This window comes from Vipera ursinii, assembly GCF_947247035.1.
Source record: "Vipera ursinii genome assembly, chromosome: 2".
NCBI lineage: Eukaryota > Metazoa > Chordata > Lepidosauria > Squamata > Viperidae > Vipera > Vipera ursinii.
In genome coordinates this window covers 139,620,218-139,634,199 of record NC_139513.1, presented here as the reverse complement: position 1 = coordinate 139,634,199, position 13,982 = coordinate 139,620,218, and the positions used below count along the sequence as shown (strand labels likewise).

The 13,982-nt window shown below is 40.8% G+C and overlaps 1 protein-coding gene across 2 annotated transcripts in view; it reads right to left on the bottom strand.

Moving 5' to 3' along the window:
* DIP2B (disco interacting protein 2 homolog B) overlaps nucleotides 1-13,982 on the bottom strand; it is a 198,243-nt gene that overhangs the window by 10,039 nt on the left and 174,222 nt on the right. For both annotated transcript variants that reach the window (XM_083353608.1, XM_083353609.1), the window contains 8 exons: nucleotides 13,838-13,918; nucleotides 11,151-11,274; nucleotides 9,625-9,746; nucleotides 8,489-8,600; nucleotides 8,186-8,295; nucleotides 7,115-7,245; nucleotides 5,795-5,963; nucleotides 65-235 (listed from right to left, as the gene is read on the bottom strand). In XM_083353608.1, the coding sequence (XP_083209734.1) occupies nucleotides 65-235; nucleotides 5,795-5,963; nucleotides 7,115-7,245; nucleotides 8,186-8,295; nucleotides 8,489-8,600; nucleotides 9,625-9,746; nucleotides 11,151-11,274; nucleotides 13,838-13,918 (1,020 nt within the window). The remainder of the gene's footprint in view (nucleotides 1-64; nucleotides 236-5,794; nucleotides 5,964-7,114; nucleotides 7,246-8,185; nucleotides 8,296-8,488; nucleotides 8,601-9,624; nucleotides 9,747-11,150; nucleotides 11,275-13,837; nucleotides 13,919-13,982) is intronic.

The window sequence follows — 13,982 nt, the reverse complement described above, 5'->3', positions numbered from 1 at the left end:
ATTCTGCTAGTGTGCAGAGCCCCTGATTTCTAAAAAATAAATCTAAGCAAATCTTCACTGTTACCTGTAAACAGATGGCTACATTGACTCTTGACCCAAAGGTGGTGCTGACCGCACGAGATGATAGACCAATGTCCTTGAAAAGCTTGGAGAAAGACTGAGTAAGAGCAACACGCGGGCGTTCTTCGGCCACCACTACACAAGTCCGGACTCCTGATAGGTTGATACCTCTTGCCTGTTAATACACAAGGTTAAAATTACTAGGGGGGGGGAACTACAGTATATCTAACAGGCAGGGATAACGTTAATCAATGCTCCAGCTAATATCCAAGTACTTGGAGTTCATTTGCTCTAATAATCATTCTAGGAAAAATAATCGGGCTGTTGGTTTTTTTAACACTAGGCAAACCATTAGGAAATCACTAACACTTGCCCATCTTTTTGATTTATCTAGTTCTTTAGAAATATGGAACCAAGCAAAATGTAGCCATAGTGCTCTTCCCATGTCATTTAGACCTATATGAAAAAGCTATATGAAGGTCCAAAGCGTTTGCAATTCTTTAGGTTTAAAAGAAAAAAAAGTAAAGGATCAAAAGATATGACCGGTATTTTAAAAAAATCAGATCAGGATGTACCATCAAGGGTTGTTGGATAATTAAAACAATATATTTGTTTGAATCAATAGCAAGATACTGATCTAAAGTAGCAGGGGAAAAAGTTCTAACAATGGGAGCGACATGCCCCTCTCAACTCAACTCTAACAAAAACTCCAACATCCAAATATTGAAGTGAACCCTCGATTTTTCAAACCCTTAAAACCAAAACATCAGCTGCTATCCAGCATAGTTTTTAAGAACATTAATATGCCATGCACTATATTTCATTTTAGGAATTTATTTATATTTTCTATTTAACAAATTATTCTAACAATCTTTACTGGCTTAGACACAATTAATTTGCAAAATTCTATGGAGGAAAATCAACATACAGCTAAAACTGAACATACAGATCTAATTCACCTACAATGCTAAACTATGCTTAAGCTTGGTTAATATGAACACTGCTTCCAGCTCCTCCCGTGAGCTAGAGAACAAGTACAGCATATTTGTTTACAGGTAACATTTTGTTCAAGTACAGGACATGTGCTAGTTCTGACTGGAGCCCAGAGCAAAAAGTATAATTCCTTGTATTGTTAATTTGGGCAGAAGAAGCCCAAGTCTTTAATTTTATGGCATATTTAATTATAAACAAACCATGGGACAGGGGTTTCAACATTCCCATTGCTCAGGGAACAGTGGACAATCAGCAGAGAATTTTGCACCAACCAAATCTAACAACATACTGTATCGTGCAACACTGCTATTGCCAGAGCCCTGGGATTTCATGTTTGCCTTTCTTCTCCCTTTATATGCAAAGAAGGTGGATCTTTAAGAGTTTTAATGACCCTTTGGATCAATCTGCAATTTCCTTTTTCATGTCAATACAGGAAACTGGATTATGCAGCTTTTATCTGTAAAGCAAGATACCAAAACTCTGGCTTATTTTTTTTTAAACAAAGCACAATTTCTCATATCAGATGAAATGAAAAAACTGCAGATTGTTCACAATGATGATCAGATATAAAATGTTGATCACTTGGCTAAGGAGCACAAAAAGTGGTGGAGATGCACACATAAATCCATGTCCCTGCATTTAACAATGAACTATAATTTGTCATCCCTGATAAAGTCAATTATTTCGGATGGTCTTCCGTTTTGCCACCCCCCACCGTGGGGGTACAGAGCCAATCAGATGGTTCCACCCCAGACGCTTAATGGATCCTGATAGATTCCAAGCAGCGCTGGGGTCCCCACCTGCCTCCATTGCTCACAACTCGGCGGATGCCTTAGTGGAAGCCTGGGAAAGGGCAGCCACTGAGGCACTTGACCGGGTTGTACCCTTGCGGCCCCTGACCCGGTGCAGATCCCAGCGAGCTCCATGGTCCTCCGCGGAGCTCCGGGAGATGAAGCGTCGGAAATGGGGCCTAGAGAGCTGCTGGAGGTCTAGCCGATCTGAATCCGACCGGTTGCGGTTAAGAACCCATATTAGGTCTTATCTCGCAGCGATGAGGGTGGCGAGGTGTAATTACTTCTCCACCCTCATCGCGTCCGCAGATAATCGCCCGGCCGCCCTGTTTAGGGTGACTCGCTCCCTTCTTAATCAGGAGGTGAGGGAGGATCCCTTGCAGGGTCGTGCCGAGGAATTTAGTCAACATCTGTCGGATAAAATCGCTCGGATTCGGACCGGTTTGGACTCCAGCTGGGCAGAGTCTAGCGATCAGGACACGGGCGGTCTTGTCAATGTTATCTGGGAGGAGTTTGATTCTGTGACCCCTGATGAAGTGGACAGGATTATGGGGAGGCTGAGCTCCACCACATGTTTATTGGATCCGTGCCCTTCCTGGCTGGTTTATGCAGCTAGGGAGAGGACACGAGGCTGGCTCCAGGAGGTCATATCTGCTTCTTTGAGTGAGGGTTATTTCCCCACCGTCTTGAAGGAGGCGGTGGTGAGACCTCTCCTCAAGAAGCCTGCCTTGGACCCAGCTGTATTGAACAACTTTCGTCCAGTCTCCAACCTTCGCTTTCTTGCGAAGGTTGTTGAGAGTGTGGTGGCACATCAGCTCCCTCTGCTCCTGGAGGAAGCGGATTATCTGGACCCTTACCAATCGGGTTTCAGGCCCGGGTACAGCACGGAGACGGCATTGGTCGCTCTGGTGAATGATCTCTGGAGGGCTCGGGATAGGGGATATTCCTCTGTCCTAGTCCTATTAGACCTCTCGGCGGCTTTCGATACCATCGACCATGGTATCTTGCTGCGGCGTCTCAGGGGATTGGGAGTGGGAGGCACAGTTCTTCAGTGGTTCTCCTCCTATCTCCTGGGACGCTCGCAGTCGGTGTTGGCAGGGGGGCAGAGATCGGCCCCTAGGTCTCTCGTTTGTGGAGTTCCTCAGGGGTCGGTTCTCTCGCCTCTCCTGTTCAACATCTACATGAAACCACTGGGTGAGATCATTCGTGGTTTTGGAGTTGGGTATCATCAATATGCTGATGATACCCAACTTTTCATTTCGACCCCAAACCACCCCAGTGATGCCCTCGCTGTGATGTCCCGTTGCCTGGAGGCGGTTCGGGTCTGGATGGGGAGGAACAGACTTCAACTCAACCCTGACAAGACTGAGTGGCTGTACATTCCGGCATCCCGGGACATTAAAAATGTTCCATCCCTTTCTATGGGGGGTGAGCTCTTACCCCCCGTGGATAGGGCTCGCAACTTGGGAGTCCTCCTAGATTCACGACTTACCCTGGAAGACCATATAGTAGCCGTGACTAGGGCGGCTTTCGCCCAGGTTCACCTGGTGCGCCAGTTGCGGCCCTATCTGGACCGGGATGCCCTGTGTACGGTCACTCATGCGCTCGTGACCTCTCGCCTGGACTACTGCAATGCTCTTTACATGAGGCTTCCCTTGAAGACCACTCGGAGGCTCCAACTGGTACAGAATGCGGCCGCGAGAGTTGTCTTGGGAGTTTCCCGGTGCTCCCATGTTATACCTTTGCTCCGCGAGCTACATTGGTTACCAGTTGTCTTCCGGGTGAGATTCAAGGTTTTGGTTATGAACTTCAAGTCCTTACATGGCATGGGTCCGGGGTACCTCAAGGACCACCTGCTGCCGGCGTCAACCTCCCTCCGCCCTGTGCGTTCCCACAGAGAGGGCCTCCTCAGGGTGCCTCCGGTCAGGGAATGTCGACTGGTGGCCCCCAGGGGGAAGGCCTTCTCTGTGGGTGCCCCGGCACTATGGAACCAACTGCCGGTTGAGCTCCGGATGGCATCGGACCTCCGATCCTTCTGTCGCGGGTTGAAGACCCACTTGTTCGAGTTAGCTGGTCTGGCCTGAAGGGGTATTTGGGTTTTTTAATTGGTTTTATTATTTCACTATTGTTATATTTTAATTTGGGCATGGTTTAATTTTCTTTTAATTTTTGTATACCTATTTATATATGCCCTGTGAACCGCCCTGAGTCCCTAGGGAGAAGGGCGGTATAGAAATCCAATAATAAATAAATAAATAAATAAATAAATATTTCATCCTGAAAAAAAGAGTTGCCAAATTTAATTTTAACAAATATTTCCATTTTTTTCTTTTTCTTTTGCTATAAATCTAAATACATTGTATTTTCTGATACAATGATATTTATCCAATACTTTGAAAATTACTGACATTCTATTATTTAGATAACTTACTGGTGAAAATAGAGAAAAGTGTATTTTATCAATAATCAGTATTAATTACATCACTATTACAAGCATAAACTTATTTTGATTTCGAATAGAGCCTTTAAAAATGCTTCAGTTTAAAGTATATATTGAACTATCAGGATTTCAGTCTTGAGATTAACTTAAGGTTAATTAATCTCTTTGTTGTATTGTTGCATATACACATATTTAGTAAAAGGAAAAATAGATAAGCAATTTTAACAAGAGTTAAACTATCAATAATTTTAAAAAACTGCATAGTCCTCAACTTACAACAGTTCATTTAGTGACCGTTTGAAGAAAAGTGACCTATGACCATTTTTCACATTTATGACCGTTGCAGCATCCCCATGATCACGTGATCAAAATTCAGATGCTTGGCAACTGATTCATATTTATGACGGTTGCAATGTTCTGGGGTCATACGATTATCTTTTGTGACCTTTTGATAAGCAAAGTGGAAGCCAGATTCACTTAACAGCTGTGTTACTAACTTCACAAATGCAGTGATTCACTTAACAACTGTAGCAAGGCAGGTGATAAAATGGGACAAAATTCACTTAACAACAGAAATTTTGGGTTCAATTGTGGTCATAAATCGAGGACTACCTGTATTGAAGCTATATAACAAGCTTAATAAATAAAAATATTTATGTTTTCAATAGTAAGCTTATTGTCTTACATTGTTATAAAAGCCAAACCCCTCTACTATCTAGTATGGTACACGATTATGACATACACTTATGTGACTACAGAAGAACTGAACGCTACTTTTAATCTAAACGTAATAATCCAAGTCCTAATCAAGGACCTAAGAATTATTAAAGAAGCCTCTAGGAGTATAGACAGTTCCAAAGATTTTTTTTTAAAAAAATCAGGATATTCAGGTCTGATAAATTCAATTATTTCCAGATACTGAGGAAGTTGCCAAGCATCTGAACTGCGATCACATGTCTGTGGGGACACTGCAATGGGCACAACTTCAAGAACCAGACACAAATCTCCTTCAGTGCAAATGGTTGTTAAACAAGGATCATCTGTATTACAAGATCAGTAAAGGTAAATGTAAAGGTTCCCCCGCACATGCGTGCTAGTCGTTTCCAACTCTAGGGGCTGGTGCTCATCTCCATTTGAAAGCCGAAGAGCCAGCGCTTGTCCGAGGACGTCTCCGTGGTCATGTGGCCGGCATGACTAGACGCCAAAGGCGCACAGAACGCTGTTACCTTCCCACTGTAGTGGTCCCTATTTTTCTACTTGCATTTTTACGTGCTTTCGAACTGCTAGGTTGGCAGAAGCTGGGACGAGTAACAGGCGCTCACTCTGCTACGCGGAACTCGGGATTCGACCCGCCAAACTGCCGACCTTCTGATCGACAAGCTCAACGTCCTAACCCACAGAGCCACCGTGTCCCAGTAGACCCTAATAATCTGTTCTAATAATCTGAATACTAAATTAGACCTTCAAAAATATGTTTAAAAGGATGAGGGTGGAGGGAGAGGATTCTTACCTTTAACACTTCCACCTGATTCCCAAGCCCCTTTGTACACATATCCATGACAGAATAGGAACAGAAAGTATCCCGTATTTTATACTGGCTTACAGTGGAGAGCCACAGGAAAAGATTGGATTCTAACTCCATTGGAGGAATTAAAATGGATTGATGACCAGAATACACGCTGCAAGAGAAGAACACTAATCAAATATAGATTGATTTTATTAACCTGACAGCCTAAAATATTATCCTCAGCCTCAAACTGCTGATCCTTCTCTGTGCAAACATACTTCCATATCCACCCCAATCCAAGATAGATTAGTAATGCATTCTCATTTATTACTGTAATTATGACTGCCTAAATCACAGACTCACTACTGTTAAAGGCAGTTGTGTGACAAATATGGGATATTTAAAAGGTATATCATTGCATGCTCTCAAAGAAGCTTGTGATCAAGCTGATTTCAGTATTGTTTCTGAGCTAGTTATTTGCCCTGCTGCCAGAGACAAGCCATTTCTGATTTGTTGATAGTTTTCCTATCCCATGCTTACAAAAGAGTGATTTCAATAATTAGTTTCAATAATTGTGATTAAATTTATTGTTGTTTACAAGAATTATTTCATAGTGAATTTAATATTTTGTTATTAAATCCACAGCCAATTAGATATTATTAGGCAAATCCACCAACGTTCTTCCCTCCCAAGAAAAATGTTACTTGCCAATCTGAAATATATCCTAAGGAAAAAACTGACTTGTGATTTCTAATATTCACCACTTTGAAACAACACTTCAAAAACACGCATAAATGCTTACATATTTGAAAAGTGTATATACCAAATTGCATTCGCATTTGGGAGAGATGGAAGTTTTCTTATGTGGTTGCATATCTATTTGTTTAAATCTGCAGAATAAAATAGAACGTCTGACAGATACTGACATGGACTGGATTTAGACTTACCATTCATGTAACAATGATTCCCCAAGGACATGGGGGAAAAATGTCAATACCAGCCTATTTTCCTTAGGCTGGTCTACGACCGTAATAAAGACTTGATTGATTGACTGAATGTCAATACATGGGATATAGGATAATCAGGTAAAAAAAGGTGCAGAATCTCTTGTGATGTTTAAATAATCATCAGGAAAATACTGGACATTTAGCTAATGAAACTGCATGTTGCTTGAGATTCCTATCATGTGAATTAGATTGATTTCATTTGATATCCAATCACCCAGCTATTTCAGTCAGGCATTAAGGTAGCTGTTCTAATTTATATCAAGCAAAGATTTATCTTCTGCAAGCCCACCAGTTCTAATTACATCCTGACTCTTACCTACAAAGACACCAAAGTGCAAAGCCGAGCCCACAATAGGGATCAAGACAGATGGCAATTTGCCGTGTGGAGTACAGCTCACACTGGAGCTTTATGGCTCTACAGAGGGCACTGACTGATGCATGGGACATCTGTGGGTATAAGAAGAAGAAGAGAGAAAAAGGGTGGGAGTGAACCCCAGTCACGTGATAGAAGAACATAATAACATGTATGAATATGATAAAAGTATCACTATACATAAGTATCTGAGTAGCCATATACTATGTGGTGTCGATATTGAAAATCATACGTTAGCTATTTTATTGCATCAGCAAAACCCAGAATCAATCCTTTTAAATTATTCGTCCTGCTTTTGTCATATTTATCTATATAACTTTTTTATTTTAAAAAAGGGAAAATATTTCCATACTCTGCCAGGAGCCATGCTGTCAAATAAAACTCAGAGCATGAACTAAACAAGAAATTAAACTCGGATTTTTGCGCTGCACTTTAGTATTAAGCATGAAACTATTACTATTGCTGTCCACCAGTTTATGTTTCAAATATTTTGTTTATGCTAATGGGAGCCTCCAGGGTTTTTCCATCCTTACTCACGGATGGGGTTACACTATAACCATGAGAGCAGGCCAGAGAATGAGCCAATACTACTCAAAAAGAAGGCCTAGTACATTACCAGGAACTGGTAACAGTGAAGGCTGAGCACGGAAGCCCTTGTATATCTGCCACACCCTCTTTGGTAGTCCAAGCCGTTTCTTATTCCATCCAGGTTATTAGAAGATCATGAGCATTGTTCACTGAGAAATGGTGTTCCATCATATGCTACCCCACTGTCTTTCATATCTTGAAGTCAAAGCTATGGGAACCACTGAAGTGTCTTTAAAATTCAAAGCCATAGCAAGATTATTTTGCTCTCTCTCATGCATTGCAGTTTCTAATATTTGACTTTACCCATTCAGCGATTTTTATGCCCAGGTAAAAATATGATGCCTCTTAATCTATAAACAAACAACCAGAAATATTTCAGAGCTCTAGCTATAGCACAGGCATGCAACACATCAAGTACTCTTATACCTTTACTCCTGTAAGCATGCCTGTTGTGGATACACTAAAATCCAGGTATGCCAACATTTCTGAAGTCGGTGGTTTGTAGACCTGAGGTAGCCGCTTTCTGGGCAAGTCATCTGGAACATATAAAGAAGAAAAATGATTACTGTTGAATTTAGTCTGGGGAGTAAGGTAAGAATGACACGTCGAAAGGCAACTAAGCTAAGCAACACAATTCTAAATAAAACGGAGCTGGCTCCTGCTCAGATGTGCATTATAACTGCTTGGAAATCCTGGGAATGAGTTTGATGGCCTAGCAGGGTCTGTCACCTGTATCAATGATGGTTGGCCAGGTTTTCACATCAACAGCAGTCGCCGCCTCTCTGGACCTCAGTAGTCTCATCAGAATTTGATTTGTGAGAATGCAGGCAGCTTTGCTCACCTAAAATACATTCAATAAGTATGACTGATTATCTGATAAGCATTCTTGACAGCATTATCATCAATCATTCATAGAGTGCATTTTTAGCATGTAAAATATTTCACACATTCTTGCTTTCTTCATACAGAAAGCTTGTACCACAGCTTTGTATTAGCCCCACTCTGCAGGTGTATCCTCTCTATTACCTTACATTTTAAGAATTTCTTTTGATTTTCTAACAAATTTATCATTTCTGTCCAATAAAGATCTTGAACTCAATGAAAATCCAATTTTGATTTTTATCTCAGTATCATTTGTGTCTTTGGATTTACAGGGAAGAAAATCAAATCATTAGACAGAAAATATTATCATTCTATACTAAAAAATAACAATGTTTCCCCTTAATGTGTGGCCTTAAAGGATAAATACACTTAAGAAATTTCCAAGAGGATCAGGGAGGCAAAAGGCTTTTAACCCGAACACAAGAAACTCAACTGCTCTGTTATTTAATGATTCATGAATTGCAGGGCAGCAATACTAATATTTCTATAGTAACTCAGTGATAATTAGCATAAGGTGGTCCTCAGGTTACAACCAACTATCCAAACTTGCAAGGGTGCTGAATGAGGGGGGCTTATGAACAGTGCTTGGAGTTCTGGCTATCACACTATCGATGTCTGATGTTCTCTGCTGGCTTTCCACAAGTAAAGTCAGTGAGGAATCTGGCAGGAAGTCAAGTCACGATCACATGAGGTCCTCACTTAATGAACCGCATGGACCTCATTTAACAACACAATCAGGACTACTGGAACTGCCATCGTTAAGTGAAACGGCCAAACAATCTAGCGCTTTACCATCATGTTGCTTAGCAGTGGCAATTCCAGTCTTAATGGCTATCATAACCTGAGGACCACCTGCATCGTAATTTCTCACAGAATTAATACCCTCTTTATTTCAGCAGATGCACAGTAAACAACAACTCTAAGACAACAGGCGAGAACTACTGATTTAGATGCAACAGCTTACGCTCAGCTCTTATACTCACATCTACTATCATCCGCACAGTGGGCAAAGTGGCAGTGAGGTTCTGAGCATGTGGAGGCCGGACAGTCACTGGGATACAGCCAGCATAGAGGCAGCCATAAAATGCTGCAATGAGTTCAATACCTAGAGGACCAAGAAGCAGTGTCACATCATCCTTCTCCCTTTATTTTTGCTTTTGCTGAAAGCTTCTTAAGAGTCACAGCTCTAAGACAAAGTTTTCAAATAGGACAGTAAGCCAAGGAGGGGGAACTGAAGGAACTTGACTATAGAAAACAAAAAGATAAGTTAAAATAAGACAAATAAGCCACCATGAAAGAGGAAGGGAGAAAAGAACCATTCAAAAAGGCTTTTCTTCCAAGGAGCCTCCTTCACAAATTGTTTCAGTGAATCAAAACAGCAACCTGGAAAACTTTGCTCTTAGTGGAAATGGACATTCCAGAAAAACCAAGAGAAATGAGTTTAGGTAGCGAATTCATAATCATTAAATGTCATTTGTCCAAGTAAGCACTGAACATTTCCAGCATAAAGAATACGAATATAGTTAAAACATATAGCTAAAAATTAAGACACTGAAAGTTTTTGAGAATCCTTGGGACTATATATGAATGTGTCAGGACCATATCTATTGGCAGGAAAACTTGTGTCTTACTGCTTCAGTTAGAATATGAGGTAGACAAAGAGATTTGAAATATGATGAGAAAACAGCAGTGTGGTTTGATAGAAGCACAAACAGATCCCCTTAGCCCCGTGATGGTGAATCCATGATACATGTGTCATGCCATAATGTTTTGGGTGACACACTAGCATTCACCAACACTTGTCAATAACTATTGTTGAAAGCATGAATTTTGGAAGCTGCGTGAGAATGGGGTGTGCTCTTGCACAATCTCTAAAAGTCTCTAGAGCAGGGGTGTCAAACTGCCGGCCCATGGGACGGATGCGTCATGCGGAAGCCGTGCCCACTCCATTGCCGGCAATGGCAAAACTGTCCCGATACATTGCACGACGTCACGTGATGTCGCGAGTTTGACATGTCTGCTCTAGAGCTTCTGAAAATCACACAAAAATGAGGCATGTTTTCATGTGGGTCTTAGAGGCTGCAGAAGCCATAGAAGGACATTCTCCTAAGATGCTTCAAGAACAAAGAACTCGTGCAATCCAGACCTGTTTCAATTTGTCTCTATTTTTAAAGAAATAAATGGATATGTAAACAATTGTTTATTATTATTTTTTGTTCATGGTAGGGGGGGGGATGACACACAGAGTTATTGGGAATTTTTCAAGTTTTACAGACTAAACCCAAAAGCTTCACCGTCGCTGCCTTAGCCACCTCTTCATAATCTAAACAATTTCCTAATCTAATTTGTTTTACAGTCCGTGAATTTCAACTGAACGTAGCAAATACTTCACTTCTAAAAGCTGCAGCACATTTCCTGTAGTTCAATGCCTCATGAAAATTTACAGCTTAGACATGGCAAAATACAGTGAATCCCCATGTAAACTCCCCCAACGCTAGATTTTCCTTACCAGGAGGATAGAGTAGCACCACATTATCACCAGCATTGAGATGTCCCTTTTCATACAGAATTGATGCAATTCGCTCTGCTCGCTTGTGCAGCTGTAGGCAAGTTGCTGTACAAACAGGGGCCCCCTTGCAGAGAATAAAAACAAACAAACTCTAAAAATCCGCAGAGCTTGGAGAAATTGTTTCAGAAACAAAGACAAGATACTGTCTTCAGTAACCAGGGGCAAAAAATTATTTTCAAGGAATATTAGGGCCATGACTTTGCAGGGTATGTTGTCACTCATATTAAGACTGTACTGCATAACATCAGAGTTAAAATAAAAGTAACCCTGTGAGTTTTAAGGGGGAATATTAGACTTACAACATGGATTCAAATACATGCTCAAATATCTGCATAAAGAACTTACTGTCTTTTAGCCTTATGCCATTTTCCAATGGAAGTAATGCTAACCTACACCGAGCTAGATGGATGTGAATGAAAACGATGGCAAAATTGGGTATGTTTAAAAAGGATTTAAAAAACAGGTCCATGATAAATTTGAGTTCAGCCAATAAATTTGATTTGAAAAGTTACAGCAACCACCTTTACTTTTTTATAGCTTCTCTTGTCTAAGTTACACTTATCTTGCGTCTTAAATAATAAAAGCCTTCGTGTTATAAAGTGAGAATAATAACAAAAAGGAGAACAATGATACATTTTTTAAAATTTTCCAAGGTGTCCATTTTATTTAAGATTATCTGAACATTTAGCCATCGGAGAGCTTCTATTAATATCTAGAATATATGAAAATATATTCTTATATTGCATAAATTTTGCAGGCAATTGTTTTTCCTGTGACACTCTATCAAAGTGAAAGCTGGATGTTGAAAAAGCTGGATAGAATGGGTATTGATGTTTTTGGTGTTGGAGAACACCCTTGAGAATACCATGGATAACCAAGAAAACAAACAAAAGCATCGTAGTAAGTACTTCTCACTGAAAGTAAAAATTACTAGGCTTAAATTAGCATGTTTCAGGCACATGTAAAGATTTAGCTCTCGAGTTAAGTCTATAATGCTGGAAAAGATGGAAGGAAAGAGAAGAAGATAAACAGCAAGGTGGATGGACTCAATTATAGTAACAACAGTGCATTATTGGAAAACCTGAAAGTCAGGTTGGGGACAGATACATGGTCACTAAGAGTTGACACTGACTTGATGGCACATCCTCATCATCTTGCATCATACTTCCACTGTGAGGGTAGAGTCTGTGTTAGTTTTGTTCCTGGTATGGTTCACTAAAGCTATTTCTATATATTTGCATCAGCAAACGTCTCAATTTATATTGTACTGCATCATTTTCTTGAAATATATTCCTCTGTATCTTCTAGCATTTTAACAACTTTCCATTATTTTCTTCCACAGGAAGGAAATATACTTCCACAGGAAGGCTGTGCAGAGAGTGGTAAGGATGGCAGAAAAAAAAAGTTAACTTCCTTCTATCCCAGGACAAAGCATATAAGCGATGCTTGAGCAGGGTCTGCAGTACACATCCTCTCCCTGAAAGAAAACTCTGCAGTATTCAAAACAGAGCAACTAGATCAGGGGTGTCAAACTCAATTTCATTGAGGGCCGCATCAGCATTGCGGTTGCCCTTAAAGGGGCCAGGTGGGTGTGGCCTACTGGGTGGGTGTGGCCTACTGGGTGGGCGTGGCTAGAGTGCATATGGCCTACTGGGTAGGCATGGCCAGCTCTACATCGTTCGCATCAAGGGTGCCTATGGGACCCTGGGCAGGAGTGGGACAGATCTGAGGGTCCCTGGCAGAAGGAGGGTCTCTGGGCCAGGGCCAAGGCAGAGGGGGCCGTTCCCTCACTGTTTCCAGGATGGCTTCGTGGGCCGCATGAAACCACTTTGCGGGCCGGATCTGGCCCCCGGGCCTTGTGTTTGACATGTCTGAACTAGATTCTGTAATAGTTTTGTACCATATAGAATCAACCTTGTTGACCCTCAAGACTCTTTTTTCTGCTATGTATTCAAAATGGACTGTGATTAATGTGTGTGTGTGATATGTGTGTGCATGTATATATATTCGTTTGAGAGTGGGCATGCAGGATTTCATTTTTTAATGTGTGCCAGTATGTTCACAGAAAAAAGGGACAACAAAGGTTATCTTATCTTATCTTAGTTTGTTATATAAGTCAAGAGGTAGTACTTATTTATTCATATTTATATAGCTGCCCAATCCAATGTGATTCTGACCAGCATACGAGAAAAAACATCTACAACAAACACAATATAGTAAGTAAAATAACCAATGCATAAAACCTAATTAAAACAGTAAAATGATGACCAATCTAAAAATATACTGCAACTAATCCAAATGGGACTCCAAATTATGCAAATAAGAATAATTAGTAAGTCATACCACAACAACCATTATGTTAAATGTGAAAAAAACAAGCATTAAATACAGTCTAACTGATTGATTGAATTAAACTTTAGGTAGTTTAGGAATAAGAAAAAAAAAGGCAATCCCATGTTTCTAAACAGACACATTCCCTGAGAGAGAAACCAAAGCAATGAACAAAGTTCCACAAACAACTTATCTCATGCCCTGAAGAACAGCAACATTTTTAAAGGCTAAAGGGTGTGAAGACACAGGAGTTCAAAACACACAAATGTTTGGAAAATGCAAAACTTCATCTCTACCTTGGCATTGAGCAGGAGGAAAAGCATGTGCTCGGGAGTTGCCTGTGCTCTCCACTGAAGAACCTCAGACAGAAACTGATGCTGCAAAAAGGGAAAAAAAATCAGTAAGTTTTGGAGGCAGTCTTAGGTTTGATGGGGTACGATT